A 26,005-nucleotide genomic window follows, 5' to 3' on the forward strand; every position below is an offset into this window, starting at 1 on the left:
TGAATGTTATAAGAAAGTAACAGAATATAATTTGTTTGAAAAGAGATATGCCATAATTGGACTGGGGACTCAGAAAAGAACTAATTTTTTTTTCAGTGGGAGAAGGGCACAATTGACTAGGGTTAGCGCAAACAAAGGCATCATTATGGAAAAACACAGCTATTAATCCCCATTTTTAGTGATTGACAATATTAATGTGAAGACAGTTATCCTGGTTCTAGAAAATAGATTAATCATAGAGGGCAATGATGCTAAACAGTGCTATGAAAAGTGCTTTTTTTTTTCTTGAAGATATGAGCAAATTTAATGAATTTGAGTATTTGATGTTTGTAGTTTTTACAGCGTTAGAAGAATGACATCAGATGCTATAAAATGAAGCTGTTGGGTAAAACTTGGTAAGGTTGTTCTTATGCGGTTTAAAATTTTCTTACCTGTAAGATAGTTGGCCACCAATGAAGTCTTTGGGTCTTCCCAAGGACTTCTGCAAAGGGAGATTTGTTGATTTCTGAGACCTTCTCTTTTCAGAACTGTTCCCATGGAACTTGAGAGGACTGGGGCCCAGAGAGCCCAGGGTTTGAGATTTGCAAGTCAAGACTAATAGATGCGGCATCAGATCAGTATTTTCTCTATTCCTCAAAGTCCATTTTTTAATATTTCCATTTTAGCAAATTCATCCTGATATTATCAACCAGGAAAAACATCTCTTCCATCACTGATTTCCCACACTCCTTGATCAGTAGCTTTCTGGTGGCAATTCTATTCTGTTTTAAATGCTGTTTTTACTGTGTTCTGTATGAAATGTGAACTCCTGGAAGGCCACTACTTCTGCAGCTACAGAATAGCTTTCAGCAGTGCTTGCTGTACAGTAGGTGTATAAAAAACATAGAGTTAGTAAAGTAATTGTGGGCCATTCAGTCAACATTGTTCAGAGCCTTTGTCTTAGTGTCCTTTTATGAAGAATTTAACAAATCTTCGAAAGGGTAAGGTTGATGTAGGCCTGTGGTGGCCATTTTCCTTGCTTATGTTTGAGAAGCCAGACAGCCTCTTCTAGAATAAATGGAGACTTCTATAAAGAAGATTCTCCTAGAGCCATGGTTCTTTACCTCTTTTGAGTTAACCACCCCTTTGGGTAAGCTATGAAATTCAAACAATTCCTCAAGGAGAAAAGTGCATATCTCTCCAAATTTTGCTCCCAACTTGAATGGTCCAGACTCCTGAAGGTCCAGGTTAAGAACTTCATAGCCAAGAGAATTCTGAATTTGGAAACAGCAATCCCTGTGTAATGAACAGGAGGAAAATAAAAGTACTGAATATTTGTCAAGACATTGAAATATTTTGATAATTAAAGTGATAAAATGTTCTGTATAATAGATACTCAAGGCATTGCAGAGAATAAAGATACGTTTGGGCATCTGTTATGGTCAGGGTTGAATGACCCTCTTTGAAAGACCTGGAAAATATTCTGTGCCAGGAAAGGATATCTGTGAGGTATAAGTAATCTATTGTCATATAAAGTGTTGTAATCAGGAATTTAAAGTAAAAGAAAATGAAATTAAAAGATGACCTTGTGGAGTGAGGACTTGTCTCTGGCCTCTACCACCAACTCCATGGTCCCCAAATTATCCCCACTGTCTTTATCTCACAGCCCAAATCAGGCACTAGAAATGGATACATCACCAACATTTTAAAGTCTGATGTCCCACATCTATTAAACCATCCATATGGGCTTTTTTCTACTTTTTTTTTTTTTTCTTGAGGGGAAGGAGGAGAGGAGGTAGTGTGCAAAGCCAAGTTTTCAGAAAAGAAAAGATTATTTTCACCATAATGATGTATACAACTGTATTGACAAAGTGAAATGCACTTCAAGTGGCTAGAGATACACTACACCACGCAAAAAAAGAGTCTTGGCCAAGGAGTAAGAGTACCTGGATTTGGTCTGCCTTCAACTATGTGATTCTGGGTTTCACTACATAAGTCTAATTGGATTGGTTGTGGGCTGTGAAAGAAAGAGAGAGGTCAAAGATGAGACCTAGGCTTTGGGCTTGAACAAATGGTAAATAGGTGTGCCATTTATATGACATGGCATTACTCACGGAAGGAGTGATTGAGGTGGGGAGATGGCAATCAAAATTCCATTTGGGGCATGTTAAATGCAATGTGCCTTGTCTTCATGCAGGTTGAAATGGTACGTAGGCAGTTGAAAATAACAGACTGGCCCTCTGGTGAGAGGTTGGAGCTATAAATACATACTTAGGAGTTATCAGTGAATAGATGCTGTTTATGGCCATGTGCTTTGAGGAAAGCACCTAGGCAGTGAACGTGTAGATTAAAGAGGTCTGTGGCCCCAATCCATTGTTTATAAATGTTAATCTCTCGTGCATGGGAGCACATCTCCAATTTAATAATGGAAATTAAAATCTATTTGCCTTATTAAATTTATTTTTAAACATTCTGAAAATGAGGTACATTGTATAAAACTAACCAGCTGGGGATTGGGTGGAGGAAGTGGGTGTGGTGATAAAAGGGCAACATGGTGTTAAAACTGTTCAGTGTCTTGACTGTGGTGACTGAGGGAACCTAGACAGATAATAAATTGTATAGAAATCCATACAAATGAGTGTGCATAAAACTAAGGAAACTGGAATAGGATGGATGACTGTATCAATCAGTATTCTGGTTGTACATGATGGTCTAGTTTTGTAAGATGTTACCATTGAGGGAAACTGGGCAGTGTACAATGGATATCTCTCAATTATTTCTTACAACTGCATGTGAAACTGCAGTTATCTCAACTGAGGAGTCAACCTTTAAGAAAGCATTCATAATCCTAAAGATGCTACCAGAAAACTACTAGAGCTAATCAGTGAATTTCGTAAAGTAGCAGGATACAAAATTAATGCACAGAAATCTCTTGCATTCCTATACACTAATGATGAAAAATCTGAAAGAGAAATTAAGAAAACACTCCCATTTCCCACTGCAACAAAAAGAATAAAATATCTAGCAATAAACCTAAGGAGACAAAAGACCTGTATGCAGAAAACTATAAGACACTGATGAAAGAAATTAAAGGTGATACAAACAGATGGAGAGATATACCATGTTCTTGGATCAGAAGAATCAACAGTGTGAAAGTGACTATACTGCCCAAAGCAATCTACAGATTCAGTGCGATCCCTATCAAACTACCAGTGGCATTTTTCACAGAACTAGAACAAAAAATTTCACAATTTGTATGGAAACACAGAAGACCCCAAATAGCCAAAACAATCTTGAGCAAGAAAAACAGAGCTGGAGGAATCAGGCTCCCTGACCTCAGACTATACTACAAAGCTACAGTAATCAAGACAGTATGGTACTGGCACAAAAACAGAAATATAGATCAATGGAACAGGATAGAAAGCCCAGAGATAAACACACATGCACATATGCTCACTTTATCTTTGATAAAGGAGGCAAGAATATACAGTGGAGAAAAGACAGCCCCTTCAATAAGTGGTGCTGGGAAAACTGGACAGCTACATGTGAAAGAATGAAATTAGAACACTCCCTAACACCATACACAAAAATAAGCTCAAAATGGATTAAAGACCTAAATATAAGGCCAGGCACTATCAAACTCTTAGAGGAAAACATAGGCAGAACTCTCTACGACATAAATCACAGCAAGATCCTTTTTGACCCACCTCCTAGAGAAATGGAAATAAAAACAAAAATAAAGAAATGGGACCTAATGAAACTTAAAAGCTTTTGCACAGCAAAAGAAACCATAAACAAGACGGAAATACAACCCTCAGAATGGGAGAAAATATTTGCAAACGAAGCAACTGACAAAGGATTAATCTCTAAAATTTACAAGGAGCTCATGCAGCTCAATATCAAAAAAACAAACAACCCAATCCAAAAGTGGGCAGAAGACCTAAATAGACATTTCTCCAGAGAAGATATACAGATTGTCAACAAACACATGAAAGAATGCTCAACATCATTAATCATTAGAGAAATGCAAATCAAAACTACAATGGGATATCATCTCACACCAGTCAGAATGGCCATCATCAAAAAATCTAGAAACAGTAAATGCTGGAGAGGGTGTGGAGAAAAGGGAACCCTCTTGCATTGTTGGTGGGAATGTAAATTGGTCCAGCCACTATGGAGAACAGTATGGAGGTTCCTTAAAAAACTAAAACTAGAGCTACCATACAACCCAGCAATCCCACTACTGGGCATATACCCTGAGAAAACCATAATTCAAAAAGAGTCATGTACCAAAGTGTTCATTGCAGCTCTATTTACAATAGCCAGGACATGGAAGCAACCTAAGTGTCCAGAGACAGATGAATGGATAAAGAAGATGTGGCACATATATACAATGGAATATTACTCAGCCATAAAAAGAAACGAAATTGAGTTATTTGTAGTGAGGTGGATGGACCCAGAATCTGTCATACAAAGTGAAGTAAGTCAGAAAGAGAAAGACAAATACTGTATGCTAACACATATATATGGAATCTTTAAAAAAAAAAATTCATGAAGAACCTAGGGGCAAGACAGGAATAAAGACACAGACCTACTAGGGAATGGACTTGAGGATATGGAGCGGGGGAAGGCTAAGCTGGGATAAAGTGAGAGAGTGGACATATATGGACATATATACACTACCAAACGTAAAATTGATAGCTAGTGGGAAGCAGCCGCATAGCACAGGGAGGTCAGCTCGGTGCTTTGTGACCACCTAGAGAGGTGGGATAGGTAGGGTGGGAGGCAGGGAGACCCAAGAGGGAGGAGCTGGGGATATATGTATATGTATAGCTGATTCACTTTGTTATAAAGCAGAAACTAGCACACCATTATAAAGCAATTATACTCCAATAAAGATGTTTAAAAAAAAGCATTCATAAAAATTATATAAACTTTCAACTGTGTTTGAGTTTGGTAATACTCAAAAGAAAACAAAACATATGGTACATGGAATGGTAACATAAAATTCTTACTTATAGTTAACCAGCTGATTTACCTCCTTGAATTCTGTCTAGCATTACATAAAACAAAGACAACCAGTAAAAAGTTTTATTGGTTGTCTTTATTATATTAGCTTTTCCTCTTTTTTTTGTAAACATGTTTGGGAGTATGCTTTTCTAGTTTCACAGAAATGGCACTGTAGTCATCAGTCACATTTCAGTCTCTGATTGCTATTAACGGACAGTTTAGTACAGTAATGCTCTGCTTTTCTTTGTCTATATGTTTTCAGACAAATGCAGTTAAGGCATTAATATTTTTTTAAAGTAGTAGAAAACTCTGAGAAGGAAAACACTTGCAGACTGCAGAAGTGACTGAAACAGTTCCATTTAAAGTTAAATAAGAACTGTTAATATGAAGATACAAATAGTTAAAGATGTTAAATAATATTTGGTGGTGAAATATGAAGGAGAATTTTTAAGGTTTTAAGATGTCAAATGCTATTTCTTGGTGGAACTGTAACTCTTCACTGCAAGTAACCTTTTTATTTTTTGTGGAAAAATATTTATCAGCATTTAAGCAAAATGAGAAGATACCCCATATTACGTTTACTGTATTTGAGGTATTGTAGTTAGGGTTCTTACACATAATTTTTGTTTTTAGGACCTTGATTTCGGTTACCTGGAATAGGCATTTATCATCTGTTTTTTTCCTTAATAATTTTGTTAGTTTTTAATGTAAGTCATTTTGACTTCAGATGCAGTGAACAGAGAGACTTGTTTCTGTTTGATTTTGAATATGAATCAATTAAAATAAAAAGTGTATTTTTTTTTGAGATGACATAGCAGCTCCTTTACAACAAGGATTTAGTTTAAGAAAATCTTGGCTATTTAAAAACTTGTTTTTAAATAAACTTGATTTTTTTATATAAACTTGGGAACATGTTTTTTGGAATATGTTTGGAAAGGTGACCTTAGATCTGTTAAACAAACAGATAGATGGATTGATATAGAGGGACAGGTAGACTTCCTTATGTCCCTCTTAACCTGTTTGTGATGGAGACAGGCACAGTGACCTTTCCAAAAAGTCCTGTTTAAAACCTCTCGGTGAAATCCCGGTGCTATAGGAACCAATTCCAACCTCCCTAATTTGCCTGCGAAGAGTAGCTTATAAGGTAGTCCCACCTCCCTCTCCAGCCCCATCTCTCATGGACCTTCCCTTCTTCCCCCTCTCCCCCCATTCCATTCCCCAAACCACTGTCTGCTCTCACCTCCAGACATTTGGTGCCCTCTTACTGGAGCACCTACCCTTCTTCTTGACCCTTCGTATACATTCCGACACCACCATCCTACTGACCTGCTTTGCCCCTACTCATCTTTTTCAGAATTTTTCTTATTAAGGCTATTTTTTTTAATGTAACATGGTAAATTTGTAGTTCTTCAGCAAAGGGACAAGTTAATCTTATTCTCCTGGGTGTTTAATGTTGTACTCAGTACTAATCCAATTTTTAGATGGACTTTTACTAAAGTATGGTTGTATTGTGTGGTCTAGGCTTCTTAATGAGGGAAGTGGGAGAGGGGAAGGAATTAAAGAGAAACATTGGCCTTGTTCACATCTGTAACCCACCCAGTGCAGCCCACACTGTGCATGGCCCATAGGACTGCCTCGATTTAAGAGGTCTTAATGAACTAATACAGGGAGATAGAAGGAATCATGAGGAGAAGTTAAAAGAGGTTATAGAAAAAGTTAAGGATTATGTCAGTGGAGAAGTTAAAGTAATATTCCATGTAGATGGAAATATCTATAAAAATGAGGATAGCATGCTAAGCTTTCAATCAAATTTAGAACAAGAGAATGGAATTCTAACGTGGTGCCGGTCTGTGAAGGGATTTCTTGGCAGTATGAGCCTGTTGGTACTAGAATGAGGAGCATATGAAGACCTAAATGGTAGAAAGTTATAGCAATCAATCAAATAGTGCCTTGATAGTTTAGCACAAATAAAAACTTATTATAAAAATGAAGGAAATATTTTTTGAAAGATCAAGGAAAAAAGTGAAACATTACTCAGTATCTCACTATCCAGAAATGCATTCTGGGAATTTGAAACAGCAAAAGAAGAGATTTATCTATTTTGAACTATTTAGGACTGACCTTAATGAAGGCAGAATGATGGCCTGAATAAACTTAATGACAGCTTAATGCATCCTCAAGGAAACAGGGACTTCTTGGTTTAGCTCTGTTGTGGACAGGTTGGGCAAAGAATTATTATAATTAGATTTTTTGGTAAGCTGAGCTATTAACCTTAGAGATTTATTACCTTTTTTGTGAGCAAACCACAATGAAAAGTGCCCAAGAAATTTAATTAGAGTGTCAATCTAATTAAACAACTTTCTGTGTTCTCAGTAGGTAGTTGAGAGAATTTATAAAGTTTTTTCAGAGTCATTTTGTCTTTGCTTTAATCTGTAGGTCACTGCCATTAAGTAATCATGTATGTGTGATTTCTGTTTTATTTTTAAGTTGGATAATGCAGATGAACAAGCAGCCCAGATCAGAAGGGAACTTGATGGTCGTTTGCAGTTGGCAGAGAAAATGGCAAAGGTAAATTGTTAACTTTGATATACTGTACCACATTTCTTTCTGTACTTAGATTTCTGTGAGCTGAAAGAGTTTTGTGTAGATAAAGCCAGAATAATTTTATTTTCTCATCTCCATGCATACCTCTTAAGCCCAGGTACCTGAATGTATATTATCTGAAATGGAACACGTTATCTATTTTACATATCCATCCTTATATAAGATGTTTAAATTCAGTGGTAACTTTTATAGATTATTCTTAAAGCAATGCCTGAATTTCTCAAACTGCCAGACTTAGAAGAATTTTAATACTGCACTAAGCATAATATAATCATGCTTAGTGCATGAGAGAAAACCATCCTGCCTGCAGAATCATACAATATATTCCAAAGTATCTAGCACAGTGCTTGGCACACAGTGGTGTCAACTAATATTTGAATGGATGAAAAATATAATTTGAAGTTTCTAGTACAGAGTCTCATAGGGCATATTGAATACGATATTTTGTTTACTTTTATTTATACAATCATTGTGTGAACAGAAATAGATTTCAAACAAAAGCCGAGTTTCTTTTTAATTCTGAGGACTCTTTGTCTAAATCATTCTCTAGTAAATTGATGCATTAATTTACTTCAGTGGTAAAAATAAAATTTTAGTCTCTTAAAATAGACTTGAGGTTATAATGCTGTTGATCTGAGAATAAGATTTTTTTCCTTTTGCTAAATGAAAAATGTGAGTATTTGATAGACTCTCCCTCCCTCCCTCTGTGTCTGTCTCTGTCCTGTCTCTCTGAAGAATCCTCTCTGTTGGGGATTTTTCTTCTTTTTAAAAACTTTAGGCATAACATGTATATAGCAAAGTGCACAGATCTTAAGTTTACAGCTTGATGAATGTGTATATGCCCTGTATTAACTACCTCCCAAATCAAGATAGTGAACTTTTCCAGCACTTTAAGGAGATATATCCCATACTGCATGTGACTATTGAAGTTTTGTGTTTTTCAAAGAAAAATGTATTTATGAATATGTAAGTTTTAAGACTAGTACTGTGTTTATCTAAATGTGTATTAAATTTAAAAGTAGCCAAGTTGTTGAGAAATAGAGATAAATAGAAATACATAGAAAATTGAGAGAAATTGGGTAACAGAGATGACCGTAAGTTGTGAGAACCAAGCCAAGGGCAGAGAGTGAAAAGACAACACACCTTGTTACCACCCTCTGGAGAGGTACTACATCATTCTAGAGATTCAGATGTGGAATTCATAGGCTAGGAATCAAGTATTAGCTTGAGGCTTTTGGAAGCTTTAGGGAGAGAAATGCATTCCCCAGAATCCTAACCTGAGTTGGAAGCTGTCTGTGTCTGGAAGGGCACTGCTCTTCTTGAAGGCCTGAGGCTAAGAGAGAATCCAGAGAGATGTGCTCGACAGTGTGGGCAGGACTCTGGACCTGTGATCAGCATTTTTCAGTTGCCTACTTGTATTTAGATTGTACCTGAGCTGAACACACTGTCATAAGTTGAACTTCTTCAAGGGTCTGGCTGAATATGTGATAGTTTAGATGAATTTCTAGAGGGTTACAGAACAGGATGGAAAGCCTTGGGTGTGTCCCCGAGCTCATGTCTGTGGAAGAGGATGTGTGATGTGTGTGTAACCTCTGGACTGAGTGAGAGGAGCAGGGTCAGTGATGCACATACAGCAGCTTCTCTTTGCGGGGACCTTGATGATTTCATCAGAAGTGCTGATAAAGTAGAAAAAGCGTGGAGACAGGTGTCTGGGAACTGACTATACTGCTGAACTGAATGAATAAGCATTTTCAGAACTCTAATGGAAAACTGATGAATTCATAAAAGTGCTAACAAAAGATCAAGATAAAAAAAATTACATGGGACTGAGTGAACTGATGAGGATGATTATAATTTTTGTGACTTTCTGTTCGAATTAAAAAAAAAAAAATCCCACAAGGACTCAGAGGCAAAAAATATACAAATCAATTTTCACTTAAAGTAAAGGAGCTGTTACAGTGGAGGATTCCTGGACTGAATGTCAATATTATGACATAGTATGAGTGTGTTTCATGCTTGGTAATTACAATCATTGTTGCTTTTGTTGTGGTCATCCATTTACAATGCTTGGTGTCAGTAAAAATAAAATACAGTGTGTGTGTGTGTGTGTGTGTGTGTGTGTGTGGAAAAAAAAAAGAAAAAGCGTGGAGAAGGAAGGAATTGAAACTGATGGGATTGGAACAACAACAACAGCAAAAAACACCCCAAAATATAATGCCTTTTGGTAAATATATTGACATAGCAGATAGAGCATGTTTAATTGCCTTCTACTTCAGTTTCACCAAATTTAAGCCACCTTCATAAAATATAAGGCTAATTATAACTTACTGACATTGTTGTCTTAGATCTCTACAATAATCCTGTGACTCCACAAGGGCAGATGATATAATGAATTTATTTTATAGACAAGGAGACTGAGGTTTAGGGAAGATTACTTAACAAATCAAAAGACCTCAAACGCTGGTCTTTGGACTCCAGAGCTTAGGTTTGCTCTCTTAGGCCCTGATACCTCTTCAGTCTCATAAATCCAGAAGTGTGGTTTATTCATAGTTTATAGTTTGCAGTCAACTATTAGTAGCACCTGTCATGCTTTACAACACAGTATAATAACACTGAAGCCACAGGGCAGAAGTCTGTTTCAAGGGATGTAAATATTGACTTTAATATTTTAGCCAAGGCATAATTAGGAAGTAGTAGGAGAAAAAAATATGGCTGGACTGGGCCAGAAAGACCTGTGGGCCAGATCCATGATTGCTGTTTCCTCGATATAGGCAACTTATTTAACCTTTTGGAGCCTGAATTTTGCTATTCATAAATTCAATGAATAAATATTTCTTGAACACCTATTAAGATAACCAGGCACTATTTTAGGCACTTGAGATATATCCAGACAAATGTAGTTCTCTTAGGATAAAACCAGACAAAAATATTCCTGCCATGCCCTCAGAGAGCTTACATTTTATTTGGGAGAGACTTACAGTAATTACTGTAACTGAATTATGGAAGGTGAACATTTGCTACTTAGAAAATAAAGCAGAGAAGGTGGAATCGGGAATGTGGGAGGGAAGTAGAGTGTTGAAAATTTCCAGTCAAGTGGTCAGGGTAGGCCAGTTCTTGGCAGTACTGTCTTTCTAGTACATCAGGGTCAGAAACTTGGAATCATCTTTGACTCCTTTTTTTCTCATGCCAAATTTATCAGGAAATCCATTTCTATCTATCTTCAAAGTATTTCCACGATCTGACAGTTGTCACCGCGTTCATCCTACCACTCTGGTCCATGCTTCATCTACTGGAAAGTTAAGAACTCTTACAGTGACTAAAGTTGAAAAATGGAAATTTTATGGAGCAAATTTTTTTTAATGTATATAGTGCGTTAGGGCTGCTAATGGGCTAAGCTGTACAGAGGACTAAATTAGAACGTTGAAACTGTGGTTTATAGGAACAACTCACAGGTAAACTACAGAATAACCCTATTTCTGATGCTGTTCTAATTTAAAAGATCAAATTTAATATGTACATTAGTTGTACAGTTGGTTTTGTTTCCAAGAAAGAGGGAACATAAGCAGGCTAAATAAAATTTATGAAATATTATCGACAAACCTCAAAACTTTAAAAGAGAGTTGTTGGGGTTTTTTCCCCAGAGAGAAAAAGAAAATCTAGTATAGTCTATTTCCTGAAAAGTTTGAAAATGCTTATGAAACAGTCAATTTGGGTGATTCCTGCCAGTCTCCTCTTTGAAAAATTATAATGACTGAAGTGTTTTTAATGAAAGCTAAGTAAGAATAGATTTTTTTTTCATGTGCTAATGCTAAGTTTTCCATTAAAAAACACCTTAAAAATTTGGAGAAAATAACTGGTACATCCAAACTTTCAAACATGTGATATATTTGCCTTTTGCTTTGCTAAAATGTTTCTGAAAGGCAAAACTGTGACTGTTACATGAATATAAAATGAACAAACAATAATGATTGTACTCAGTGTATAATTAATGAGCATACTAGTTAGATGTTAAAACTAGTCTGAAGGGCATTTGAAAAGTAGGTGTTTTTAGGCAAAGTTAAAATAAGATTCAAGTATTAGATATAAAAGTGGTTAAAAAAAAACCAGTGGTTAATTTCCAACAGGGATTTAAACTATAACCATTGGATTATCTTAGTCGCCAGACACACATTATTTATATCTTTACCACACAAAATTCTACAAAGTAACGTGTGACTTCACTTGTAAACAGGATCTTTAATCAATGTAAACAGTAAATTGAACTAGGTACATTTCCCCCACATGGTCCTTGGATGGCCTTTGCTCACATATGACGTTGGAAGGACCTGTTCCCTCACCTTTTTGCCTTATATCTGAGTTTTGGATGCTTTTTATGACAGCTTTTAAAATTAGTCCACAAATGTAAAAATGTTTTTATGCTTTATTTTATCTTTTTCCTCTTTTGCATGTATTGAAAAACTATCCAAAACATTATTCCCTGCATCCCCAAAGGAATCCAAGTTATTATATAACTGAGTAGTTATGTGTTTTTCCTGAGGATGCAAACTTACTGTGTCAGAATGTTGCTTCAAGCTATAGAGGAATATTAAAAGGATACTTAAGAATCTTCCTTGGGAAAGTTTATTATGGATGTAGATATTTAATCTCTCTGTGATATAAATACGCAATTTTAACATTGATTATATGTAAATTATTTTAAAAGAAATATGTCAAGGTTATATTGGGGGAAAAGAAAAACAGGTGGTCCAGGACTCTGGGACTGATTCATGAGGTGGTGCCAGATGCTCCTTTCCAGCCCATGAACAAACTGGTGCAAGTGAGTCAGACCAGGGGCAGGTTGATGAATGCATTGTGGATGTATTCCATTCACCCTGGAGATGGGGATTTCTTAGGTAACAGTTTGAATGATGCCAAAGGAGACAGTAGTAAAGGCATTGATTTTTCTGGAACATTAGGCAGTCATTCATTTGAATGATGGCAGCTTGAGGCTGTCATCCCCCAGCCAGTTTTATACCGCTGTCATTACATTACATCGCATTTCCCATCATAAAGCTGTACACCCTCTACCTTTCAGAGAGAAGACCTAAGTGCCAGGCTGTCAGAGGTTAAAGAAAGAGCCAAGAGTATGAGGAACCCTCACTTGCTATTTGTGGGAATGTAAATGGGTATAACCTTCTCCAAGGGCAATTTGGCAATAGCTGTTAATATCTATCTAAGTATCAATACTTGGAATGTCCTTTTAACTGAGTGAAAGAAACAGAAGTTTGATTGCAGAGGTCTGAGGACTGAATGGCAACACTCATGTAATTTGGGAAGAAAATTGAATCTCCTAATTTGATATTACTACTTTTTCATGTACAGCTTTTATCATAAATTTACATTAGGCTTTAAACTTAATTTTTTCTAAACCTTTACTAAAAAACTGAATTTATGGCAATAAGGGATCTTGATACATTTGTATGACATGAAAGTTAACTAATTTTAGAAGTATGGCCATATTTCTATTTCATAGTAAAGGTTTTTCAATTTGAATGCCTAACACATCAGTGGTATGAAAGAGAGATACTGTTAAAATGTTCGTTTCTTAACAGAGCAGTATATACTGAACATTCTTCTTATAGACCAGCTGTTCCAAGTATTTCAAAGATATCAGTGGCTAATTAAGATTCATCTATACACTAAAACTTTTTACATGTATGTTTTTTAGAGTTGGTTTTTCCCTTAAATAAATACCATATCAAAAATAAAGTTAAGCTGAAAATGTATATCATGTGATTCATTTTTTATGATAATGATCCTCCATAAGGTAGATAAGGTACAGTTAAATATAATCAAAATTGCCAGAGCCTGAGTCTTTTAAAGCCTAGAGACTAAAGTATCATTGAGCATCACAATTTCTAAGACAGTCGAGTATATAGCCATCATATAATCTTTTACGATAAAATTGAAATATGACTTGTGTAACATTATTATTTTAAAAATTATTTTCAAGGAAAGAAAATTCCCCAGATTTATAGCAAAAGAGATGGAGAATATGTATATCGAAGAGTTGCGGTCTTCAGTGAATTTGCTAATGGCCAATTTGGAGAGTCTTCCAGTTTCGAAAGGTGGTCCAGAATTTAAATTACAAAAATTAAAACGTTCGCAGAATTCTGCCTTTTTGGACATAGGAGATGAGAATGAGATTCAGCTGTCAAAGTCCGACGTGGTGCTGTCATTCACCTTAGAGGTAAGTGGCTTTATCCCACGTTTGCTTCCGGCACTGTAAATGAGGCTACAGGGTCATTTCCGCTGACCTTGGTGGTAACGTTTCAAATTTAAAGCAATGTAATATATTTTGAAGAAGTTAAATTATTCTTCATTTGCTAGACAATCAGAGTGTGAATGCAAATTAACGCAAATTGTCCTTTAAACGTAACAGTGGTGTTAGGGTTAAATAATAAAATAATACAAGTTTTGAGGCAAGTGTTCTTGGCGCCACCTAGGCTGGTGGAAGTTTATTGGTAGAGTAAGCACTGAAACACGCTTGAGTGGAAATAGGATTTAAACGCATAACTGAATTCTCTGTAATTTGGAAACTCCTTTCAAGCTTTTGGTTATTCTTGTTGTTAATCTGCTTTAACTACGAGATCATCTTTCTAGAATCAAATCGCATAAACCAGCTGTAGTGTACAGTATTGGTACTATAGATGATGAGAAGTAAAGACTTCTTCCTTTCTAGGATTTGCCGTTTCATTACAGGTACAGTAAATATCATTAAAAAGAAACGAGAATAAATGTTGTGCATTTAAAATTGTGTTCCCCAAGACTTCAGAGTTTCATCCCTTTTATACAGATCACTGGAAACCAAAGACATTGATCCCTGACCCCTACCACTGCTCGCTGTGGATATTTTTCATGATGGCATTTCCTCACTGCTCAACTCTGTATATGGGCTGATCCAGGGATATGTGTGTGGGTTTATACCCAACACCCGCACATACGCTTGCACTATCCAGCTTAAATTCTTAGCCTCTCAAAAATTCAAGCTTGTAACTCCTTTCTTGCATTGTTATGCACTCTCTCTGCTAGGTCCCGGTACTGCTGTTTGAGTTTGCTCGTTGACAAAGCAAAAGATGTGGAGTCTTAGGAGGTACAGCTTTAGATTTTTTTGTTGATCCCTCTTACACTTGACTTACTTCGTTTATGGCAGAAAAAGCAAATGTCTGCTTCTGTTCTTTCCTCCACTTATTCAACTCTAAGAGAAATTCAAGCTTGAGGATAAGACAACTGCCTGTCTTTCTTCCCTTCCAGGCTAACATTTTCTTTGTAGATTAATAGATTCAATTCAGTGTCAGGGTAGAAATAGGAGATTTTCTTCTGACTCCATACCCAGTTCAGGGATTAGCTAATAACTTTGCCAAGTGGCTTTGTTCCTGGATTTCTTCTCAATCTCTTTAACCTCATAACCTCAGGATGTTTAATTTGAAACTACATAGTATCTCAGGTGTAGAATTTCCCAATCATTCCTGCGTCAGGTTTCCTGCCAACTAAAATGAAAACTGCCAACTCTTTTTTTCTTAAGGTTTTATACAAAACAAAGTCAATTCTTTAATTACAGTCTAACTTTTTCTAACAAGAGTTTGGCATTTAAATTCATTAATAATAAAAAATAATTTGGAAAGCAAATGATTTGTGTAATGTTTGAACCTACCATTATCTCTATAAGCATGCAAAACTGAAAACAGTTCAAAACACTTTCTCTTTTCTCTATTGTTTAAAAATCTTACACCATTGTTAAGTAATTAGCTTTTATGAATTGTCTTTCCCTTTTGAAAACAAAATTATGCTCATGAGTTAGTTTCTTTCTTTTTTTTTTTTTTTTTTTTTTTTTTTTGCCGTACGCGGGCCTCTTACTGTTGTGGCCTCTCCCGTTGCGGAGCGCAGGCTCAGCGGCCATGGCTCACGGGCCCAGCTGCTCCGCGGCATGTGGGATCTTCCTGGACCGGGGCACGAACCCGCATCCCCTGCATCGGCAGGCGGACTCTCAACCACTGCGCCACCAGGGAAGCCCCATGAGTTAGTTTTTTTGTGAAACTATGAATTGTTATTCTGTGCTTCATTGCCAGTATGTTAAACAGGGTTGTTCAGTTAGCAATAAAAGGGTGTTAGGAGGATGAAATGAGTTAAAACTTCATTTTGCCATGGTCTGAGAAGCTTCCATATTTTTACAATCGTTTTGACATCCTCTGTTACTAGGTCTATATAAGGCAGATATTTTCCTATCATGGCATAGTACAGATCTGTTCCATGTTGCCTACAGTATTTTAAAGAGGAGTTGTGTCTCACAACAAAATGAAGTCTCTTTCAGGGCAGACTACACAGTGCTTGTCTATGGGACACCTGAGGGAATGGACCAGGTACCTCCTCCAGCCCCAAGGCCTCTGACCTCAGCCTAGCTAAATTGAATAATTATCTCTCGCCCATTATCCAGGCCTCGCTCATCAGACACCAGATTTCAGCCTAACAAAACTCTGAAGGGCAAGCAGTTAATCCATTTTAAGGGTTTCACATTTCATCCGTCAGGCTTAGAGCTGGTCCAGTGGAGAAGGAGTTTTTCTAGGAACTGAAGTCTGAGTCAAAGGAATAAGTGCAGATTTGAAACACTGCTAAAAATTTTATCATTTCTTTAAAATTTCTACCCACTCCTCCCTTCTTGCACCACACCACCTAACATATAAATCAGTTATTTATTATATTTATTATTCATTATCTGGCTTTCTTTACTAGAATGTAAGCTTTAGGAAGTTAAAGTCTTTTTTTTTTCTTTTTTGTTTACTGAGGTATCCCAGGAGCCTAAAACAGTGCCAACAGCCTAAAACAGTTGACTCAATAATTGTTTATCGAATTGGGAACTTTGATGGTATCAAAACACAGCAGTTAGCCTCACAAGATTACTCTTATGTCTCTTCATTTATGAAGCCTTCAGAGAGACTTATAAAGCAAGAGACAAGCTAACTCACAAAACACTAAGCCAAACAACGGTCTGTTACAATTTAATATTCAAGTAAGGTTAGGAAAACGTTCGTCCATGAAGTTATGAGTCTGTTGTAAGGGGAATGGTGTCAGTGGCATGAATATAGTTGATGTTCACACTGAGTGTTTTAGGGCCGGCAGACCCTGTGACCTCCTCTGTGTTTGGAGGTACGTGCGTGGTCCCCCTATTCACCATACTGGTCAGCTACCTTAATCACAACCCGCACATGCCTGAGTGCCATGTAACTCTGTGGGCGGACAGTGCATTATTCAGAAGCGTGTTATCTGGTTTCATATTTTGTACATGCCTCCCTTCTTTATGCTTCTAGGATAACTTTGTTTTATCCTGATTACGTCAGTTATCCAGAGATCTGGGAAGAAAAGGCAGAACACAGATCAGCTTTATTTTCTGTAGTTTCATTATCAAGTTTTACTGGCAATTGGTTGAAACAGTTGCCTAAGATAACTTAGGTTAGTTGATGGTCCATGGAATTCTTAGCTGCCTTTATCATTAATGATTGAGACTAGCTGCACGTTTCAAATTCCTTTTGGAAGTCAGATCTGTAGAACTGTGTTTTATTTACTTATATGTGTGGATTCATAACAGAAGTTACGTCTTTTGAAAGTGGCAATTCTGCAGGATAGAACATTCCCGGAACAGACGGGAGCATTGTTTTGAGGGACAGAAAACTGTTTCACAACTCGTATGTTTTAGGAGGTCCTGTTTATAGTAGCTTTGTAGTAGAGGTGACAGAAATAGTGTTAAGCAGATGCTTCCTTTCTTCTCTCTTGCACTTTGGCTATTAAACACGCTACAGAAAGAGATGCAGGACAAACAGTCATATTCCCATATAGGAAACAGTGCCATCAGGATTTCTAGATTTATCTTGTGTACTCAATTCTGCTTCATGTTTAGTACTTCATCTAAACTTCCTTGAGTATTAGAGCGACTGTGAAAACTGTTACTATTATCAATTCTCATAGTCTGTTTTCAGTTGTCTTCATTTTAATTCATATGTTGGTATGCGTTTCAGTGTGACAAAATGACAAAAGCCTTGATTGGGGGACGAAAATGGTTCTGAATTTGACCCGTATTTTTTGGTGATCAGTTTCCCATATGTTTTTATGAAAAAATGCAACAAAAATAATAGACATTTGTATTTACAAAAAAAAAGCTGTTGTACCAGAACTGAAAGGAAGAAAACTTCTTTTAAGATGGTTTGTTCCTTTGAGGCTTTTTGCCTGAATTTTCATATCAGAACTCTATGAAGAGTATAATGATTTTCATAATGTATTAAAAGATCAATAAATGACACACATCTTTTTTTTTGTTTTGTTTTGTTTTGTTTTTGCGGTATTCGGGCCTCTCACTGTTGTGGCCTCTCCCGTTGCGGAGCACAGGCTCCGGATGCGCAGGCCCCGGACGTGCAGGCTCAGCGGCCATGGCTCACAGGCCCAGCCGCTCCGCAGCATGTGGGATCTTCCCAGACCGGGGCATGAACCCACGTCCCCTGCATCGGCAGGCAGACTCTCAACCACTGCGCCACCAGGGAAGCCCTGACACACATCTTTTTAGTGGATATTTTGGTAGCTACATGGCATGAATGATGCTATTAATCTTGTTTATACATATACAACAGGAGATCAATACATGTGCATGTATAAAAAGGTCATTGAATATATTTTATTAATTTTGAGAATTTAGGAAACTGAATGATGCAAGTTTTGATTTTAAAAAACTATTATAAATGATATTTAGTAATAGTTATATTTTATGTGTACATCCAGTAAGAATGTTAGGTTACAGTATTTTAAGATTGGTAGTCTTTTATACAGACATAAAAAGCACACTTGAAAACTATGTTTCCCTTTCCCCCAGGAGTTGCAAATATATAAGGTAATATCAGTCTTTCCACCCTTTTCCAGTAGACTACATCAAATTGGTATATACCTTTAATGGATGGGGAAAATTGTTTTCCTTGTCAAGTTAATAGTAAGATATTCATTGCCAAGTTATATTTTCCATCTTTTCATAAGGTAAACAGTAGCTATGAAGAAAATTCTTTTATAAATGCTAGTAGTCATATAAAATAAGTGAACATAGAAATTTTCTGACGTCATGTATTGATATCAATGAATTGGTGTGATGGTGACAGTGTCTACCAGTCGCCTTATGTGGAATTCAACCTGAATCCTTTTAACACATGCACTGAATTTTCATTAATAATTCTGCTTTGCCTCATGCAGACCTGCCATAATTTCTTTTCAGGCTCTGAGTTTATATCTCACTTACTTCATTGTGGCTCATATTTAGAGACTTGAATCTCTCATAACTGGCAGGAGATGCGTCTTCAGATACCAGACTTTCTCAAAATGTTACTTGTCTTCCATGAATAAAGGTGAATTATAAAGAAGATAAAATACCATGATATTGCCAGATAATGTTATCAGTTGGTCTTCCTAATCGTATGTAGTTCATACTGCCGTCTCTATTGCTAAGTGTTGTCAGCTTGACGAATCAGTGAAACGTTTTTCTTATCCTTAGATTGTCATAATGGAAGTGGAAGGTTTGAAGTCAGTCGCTCCCAATCGAATTGTTTACTGTACAATGGAAGTGGAAGGAGGAGAAAAACTGCAGACAGACCAGGCCGAAGCCTCAAGGCCACAGTAAGCCAGCTGAAAAAAATGTGTTTTTCTTCCCTCTTTTTTTTTGTTTTTTTGTGGTACGCGGGCCTCTCACTGTTGTGGCCTCTCCCGTTGCGGAGCACAGGCTCCGGATGCGCAGGCTCAGCGGCCATGGCTCACGGGCCCAGCCGCTCCGTGACATGTGGGATCTTCCCGGACCGGGGCACGAACCCATGTCCCCTGCATCGGCAGGCGGACTCTCAACCACTGCGCCACCAGGGAAGCCTTTCTTCCCTCTTGAAGAAATGTGCTTTATCTCTTTGAAGAGTCGTATGGTTTTACACTCTGAAACTGTTATTTGGCTAGCTTTGTCTCAACTGTGTTAGAATCAGTGTGTGCCTTTCTGGATAATGAGGCTATAATTAGAGCTATGCAGAATCCCTGTGTAGCACAAACAGAAAATCCAACATGCAAATGTGAAGCTAATTATTAGGCAATTAAATGTTTGTAAGTCACTTGTAAGGAATGCATGTGTTGTTATCATGTGTTATTTAAAAGGCAGTGCTTGATCCTATTTCAGTTACTAGAAATGTAATCTATAGCTTTTCCGTTTCTGTGTATTATAGCTCTGTGGTGGTGCTGAGGTAGATACTAGACAACATCTTGGGATACTTTAGCGAGTAGGCTTGAGTTAGAGAACCGGTTAATGACTACCGTGCAGTAACTGGAGATGCTAAAGCTGTTCTTTGCTGGCAGTTTTATGTTTCAGATTCTGGGAGTGAGTTTAAGTTTGGAAGATGTTCTTTTTAACTGATTCAAACGTGGGAAACATCACAGTCTCTGGTAGAAATAACCACGTGGGCCAGAGGAATTTAAATGAAAATTGCCTGGCCTTCATTTGCACATTGCCTTTCGATAACACTTTTTCTTCCATTTAAACTTTATTTAGAATTTCTTACAGGCCTTAGGATTTTTGCCTTATAACGGTGTCAATATGTGGATTCTTCATTCAGGAAACCTCAACCTCTGAGATTCTGGCTGAGCACTGGCTAGATAGAGATGAACGAGAAACTTTGATTTTCTTTGGGGCAAAGTCTAAGGAGATATACAGAGAATTACGTGTAACAGGACAGATGTGCACAAAATATTATGGGATTGAGAAGAAACAAACTGAAACTTCTCACCCTGCCTTACAAAGCCCTACAGGTCTCCCCTGACCAGCCTCTCATTACCTCTGGGACCTCACCTTGTCTCTCTTGTTCCTCCGGTCAGTTACTGTTCCGCCTCCCTGGACCTCATGAAGTTCCTCTCAGCCTTCTCTCATCATTGCACTTGCTTTTCCCTCTGCCTGCAGTTGCTCTGTCCCTTACCTTTTTTTATAGCTGGATCCTTAGTACTGAGAAACTTAAACATCACTTGCTGAGAACAGCCCCTTCCTTTAGACAACGCAATGCTAAGGGGGTATTTTCTGGCTCATCACTTGATAATTTTTAGATTAATGGGTTCCTCATCTGTGTATCTTGTACTGTTTCCCTTCCTCTGTCCTTTTGGACAGAGCTCTTGTCCTATTGATCTTACGTCTTAGCACCTCGTAGGTACTCAGTCAGAATTTACTAATTCATGGTGAAGTGAAAATAATGAGGATAAACAGCTCTTTAAGAGGTTAAAACCTCTCAAGAGGAGGCTGTGTGAGACAGAGAAACTGGGACCATTTCTAGCAAGGCATATGGAGTCAAGGGAGGGGTTTGGTGTCTGTTTTAAAAATTAGCTGGTTTAGTATAATCACAGTGTTATGCAACCATCGTCAATTTTAGAACATAGTCATCACCTCAGAGAGAAACTCTTTACCTTTTACGTATCAGCCTCAAATCACCTCAGCCTTAAGCAACTACTAATTGACCTTCTGTGTCTATGGATTTGCCTTTTTGGGACATTTCATCTAAAAGGAATCATATATAACAATAATATGTGCTCTTTGGTGACTGGCTTCTTTCACTGAGCATATTTTCAAGGTTCGTCCATCTTGTGGCATGTGTCAGGACTTCACGCCTTTTTGTGGCTGAATGATATTCCATTGTATGTATGTACCACGTTTTGTTTATTCATCTAGGCTAATGAGAATTGGGTTGTTTCTACCTTTTGGCTACTGTGAATGATGCTGCAGTTAGGGCTGGTATACAAATACCCATCTGAGTACCTGTTTTCAGTTGTTTTGGGTATACAGCTAGGAGTGAAATTGCTGAATGATATGGTCATTCTATGTTCAGCTTTTTGATAATCTATCAAAATGCTTTTTCACAATGCACCATTTTATCTTCCCACCAGCAATGTATAAGAGTTAAATTTCTTCATATTCTCATCAGTGCTTGTCGTTTGACTTTTAAAAATATATAGCCATCCTAGTAAGAGTAAAGTGGTATCTTGTGGTTTTGATTTGCTCTCCTCTAATGACTAATGACGTTGATCATCTTTTCATATGCTTTAGTAGCCATTCATGTAGCTTCTTTAGAGAAAGAAATGTCTATTCAAGTTTTTTGCCTATTTTTTGAGTTGTTTGCCTTTTGGTTGTTAAGTTGAAAGAACTATTTATATATTCTGGATACTAGACCCTTATCATATATATGATTTGCACATGTTTTCTTCCATTCTGTATATTATCTTTTCACTTTATTGGTACTGTCTTTTGAAGCACGAAGTTTTACAACTTTAAGTCCAGTTTACCTAGTTTTTGTTTGTTGCTGTGCTTTTGGTGTCATATCTAAGAATCCAGGGCCAAATCCAAGGTCACAAAGATTTACCCCTGTGTTTTCTCCTAACACTGTCATAATTTCAGCCCTTACATTTGGGTGATTGACCCATTTGAATTTTTTTTTTTTTTTTTTTTTTTTTTTTTTGTATTCTTTTTTTTTTTTTATTTTTTTTTATTTTTTTTAACATCTTTTTTGGGGTACAATTGCTTTACAATGGTGTGCTAGCTTCTGCCTTACAACAAAGTGAATCAGTCATACACAAACATATGTTCCCATATGTCTTCCCTGTTGCGTCTCCCTCCCTCCCACCCTCCCCATCCCACCCCTCCAGGCTGTCACAAAGCACCGAGCCAATATCCCTGTGCCATGCGGCTGCTTCCCCCTAGCTATCTACCTTACTGCGTTTGTTAGTGTGTATATGCCCATGACTCTCTCTCGCCCTGTCACAGCTCACCCTTCCCCCTCCCCATAACCTCAATTCCATTCTCTAAGAGGTCTGCGTCTTTATTCCTGCTTTACCCCTAGATTCTTCATGACATTTTTTTCTTAAATTCCATATATATGTGTTAGCATACGGTATTTGTCTTTTTCTTTCTGACTTACTTCACTCTGTATGACAGACTCTAGGTCTATCCACCTCATTACAAATAGCTCAATTTCGTTTCTTTTTATGGCTGAGTAATATTCCATTGTATATATGTGCCACATCTTTTTTATCCATTCATCCGATGACGGGCACTTAGGTTGTTTCCATCTCCGGGCTATTGTAAATAGAGCTGCAATGAACATTTTGGTACATGACTCTTTTTGAATTATGGTTTTCTCAGGGTATATGCCCAGTAGTGGGATTGCTGGGTCATATGGTAGTTCTATTTGTAGTTTTTTAAGGAACCTCCATACTGTTCTCCATAGTGGCTGAACCAATTCACATTCCCACCAGCAGTGCAAGAGTGTTCCCTTTTCTCCACACCCTCTCCAGCATTTATTGTTTCTAGATTTTTTGATGATGGCCATTCTGACTGGTGTGAGATGATATCTCATTGTAGTTTTGATTTGCATTTCTCTAATGATTAATGATGTTGAGCATTCTTTCATGTGTTTGTTGGCAGTCTGTATATCTTCTTTGGAGAAATGTCTATTTAGGTCTTCTGCCCATTTTTGGATTGGGTTGTTTGTTTTCTTGTTATTGAGCTGCATGAGCTGCTTGTAAATTTTGGAGATTAATCCTTTGTCGGTTGCTTCATTTGCAAATATTTTCTCCCATTCTGAGGGTTGTCTTTTGGTCTTGTTTATGGTTTCCTTTGCTGTGCAAAAGCTTTGAAGTTTCATTAGGTCCCATTTGTTTATTTTTGTTTTTATTTCCATTACTCTAGGAGGTGGGTCAGAAAGGATCTTGCTTTGATTTATGTCATAGAGTGTTCTGCCTATGTTTTCCTCTAAGAGTTTGATAGTTTCTGGCCTTACATTTAGGTCTTTAATCCATTTTGAGCTTATTTTTGTGTATGGTGTTAGGGAGTGATCTAATCTCATACTTTTACATGTACCTGTCCAGTTTTCCCAGCACCACTTATTGAAGAGGCTGTCCTTTCTCCATTGTACATTACTGCCACCTTTATCAAAGATAAGGTGTCCATATGTGCATGGGTTTATCTCTGGGCTTTCTATCCTGTTCCATTGATCTATCTTTCTGTTTTTGTGCCAGTACCATACCGTCTTGATGACTGTAGCTTTGTAGTATAGTCTGAAGTCAGGGAGCCTGATTCCTCCAGTTCCTTCTTTCGTTCTCAAGATTGCTTTGGCTATTCGGGGTCTTTTGTGTTTCCATACAAATTGTGAAATTTTTTGTTCTAGTTCTGTGAAAAATGCCAGTGGTAGTTTGATAGGGATTGCATTGAATCTATAGATTGCTTTGGGTAGTAGAGTCATTTTCACAATGTTGATTCTTCCAATCCAAGAACATGGTATATCTCTCCATCTATTTATATCATCTTTAATTTCTTTCATCAGTGTCTTATAATTTTCTGCATACAGGTCTTTTGTCTCCTTAGGTAGGTTTATTCCTAGATATTTTATTCTTTTTGTTGCAATGGTAAATGGGAGTGTTTTCTTGATTTCACTTTCAGATTTTTCATCATTAGTATATAGGAATGCCAGAGATTTCTGTGCATTAATTTTGTATCCTGCCACTTTACCAAATTCATTGATTAGCTCTAATAGTTTTCTGGTAGCATCTTTAGGGTTCTCTATGTATAGGATCATGTCATCTGCAAACAGTGACAGCTTTACTTCTTCTTTTCCAATTTGGATTCCTTTTATTTCCTTTTCTTCTCTGATTGCTGTGGCTAAAACTTCCAAAACAATGTTGAATAATAGTGGTGAGAGTGGGCAACCTTGTCTTGTTCCTGATCTTAGTGGAAATGCTTTCAGTTTTTCACCATTGAGGATGATGTTTGCTGTGGGCTTGTCATATATGGCCTTTATTATGTTGAGGAAAGTTCCCTCTATGCCTACTTTCTGCAGGGTTTTTATCATAAATGGGTGTTGAATTTTGTCAAAAGCTTTCTCTGCATCTATTGAGATGATCATATGGTTTTTCTCCTTCAATTTGTTAATATGGTTTATCACATTGATAGATTTGCGTATATTGAAGAATCCTTGCATTCCTGGGATAAACCCCACTTGATCATGGTGTATGATCCTTTTAATGTGCTGTTGGATTCTGTTTGCTAGTATTTTGTTGAGGATTTTTGCATCTATGTTCATCAGTGATATTGGCCTGTAGTTTTCTTTCTTTGTGACATCCTTGTCTGGTTTTGGTATCAAGGTGATGGTGGCCTCGTAGAAGGAGTTAGGGAGTGGTCCTCCCTCTGCTATATTTTGGAAGAGTTTGAGAAGGATAGGTGTTAGCTCTGCTCTAAATGTTTGATAGAATTCGCCTGTGAAGCCATCTGGTCCTGGGCTTTTCTTTGTTGGAAGATTTTTAATCACAGTTTCAATTTCAGTGCTTGTGATTGGTCTGTTCATATTTTCTATTTCTTCCTGATTCAGTCTCGGCAGGTTGTGCATTTCTAAGAATTTGTCCATTTCTTCCAGATTGTCCATTTTATTGGCATAGAGTTGCTTGTAGTAATCTCTCATGATCTCTTTTATCTCTGCAGTGTCAGTTGTTACCTCTCCTTTTTCATTTCTAATTCTATTGATTTGAGTCTTCTCCCTTTTTTTCTTGATGAGTCTGGCTAGTGGTTTATCTATTTTGTTTATCTTCTCAAAGAACCAGCTTTTAGTTTTATTGATCTTTGCTATTGTTTCCTTCATTTCTTTTTCATTTATTTCTGATCTGATTTTTATGATTTCTTTCCTTCTGCTAGCTTTGGGGTTTTTTTGTTCTTCTTTCTCTAATTGCTTGAGGTGCAAGGTTAGGTTGTTTATTCGAGATGTTTCCTGCTTCTTAAGGTGGGCTTGTATTGCTATAAACTTCCCCCTTAGAACTGCTTTTGCTGCATCCCACAGGTTTTGGGTCGTTGTGTCTCCATTGTCATTTGTTTCTAGGTATTTTTTGATTTCCTCTTTGATTTCTTCAGTGATCTCTTCATTATTAAGTAGTGTATTGTTTAGCCTCCATGTGTTTGTATTTTTTACAGATCTTTTCCTGTAATTGATATCTAGTCTCATGGCGTTGTGGTCAGAAAAGATACTTGATACAATTTCAATTTTCTTAAATTTACCAAGGCTTGATTTGTGACCTAAGATATGATCTATCCTGGAGAATGTTCCATGAGCACTTGAGAAAAATGTGTATTCTGTTGTTTTTGGATGGAGTGTCCTATAAATATCAATTAAGTCCATCTTGTTTAATGTATCATTTAAAGCTTGTGTTTCCTTATTTATTTTCATTTTGGATGATCTGTCCATGGGTGAAAGTGGGGTGTTTAAGTCCCCTACTATGAATGTGTTACTGTCGATTTCCCCTTTTATGGCTGTTAGTATTTGCCTAATGTATTGAGGTGCTCCTGTGTTGGGTG

General features: G+C 37.1%; 1 protein-coding gene across 3 annotated transcripts in view; it reads left to right on the forward strand.

Moving 5' to 3' along the window:
• The window catches only part of CADPS2 (calcium dependent secretion activator 2), a gene marked incomplete at its 5' end in the record, with an annotated part of 490,811 nt that overhangs the window by 162,725 nt on the left and 302,081 nt on the right, over positions 1–26,005 (forward strand). For all 3 annotated transcript variants that reach the window (XM_082661437.1, XM_082661438.1, XM_082661439.1), the window contains 3 exons: positions 7,477–7,557; positions 13,586–13,822; positions 19,154–19,275. In XM_082661437.1, coding sequence (XP_082517563.1) covers positions 7,477–7,557; positions 13,586–13,822; positions 19,154–19,275 — 440 coding nt within the window. The remainder of the gene's footprint in view (positions 1–7,476; positions 7,558–13,585; positions 13,823–19,153; positions 19,276–26,005) is intronic.

The sequence above is a fragment of the Grampus griseus genome (assembly GCF_964374135.1).
Source record: "Grampus griseus genome assembly, chromosome: 9".
Taxonomy (NCBI): Eukaryota; Metazoa; Chordata; class Mammalia; order Artiodactyla; family Delphinidae; genus Grampus; species Grampus griseus.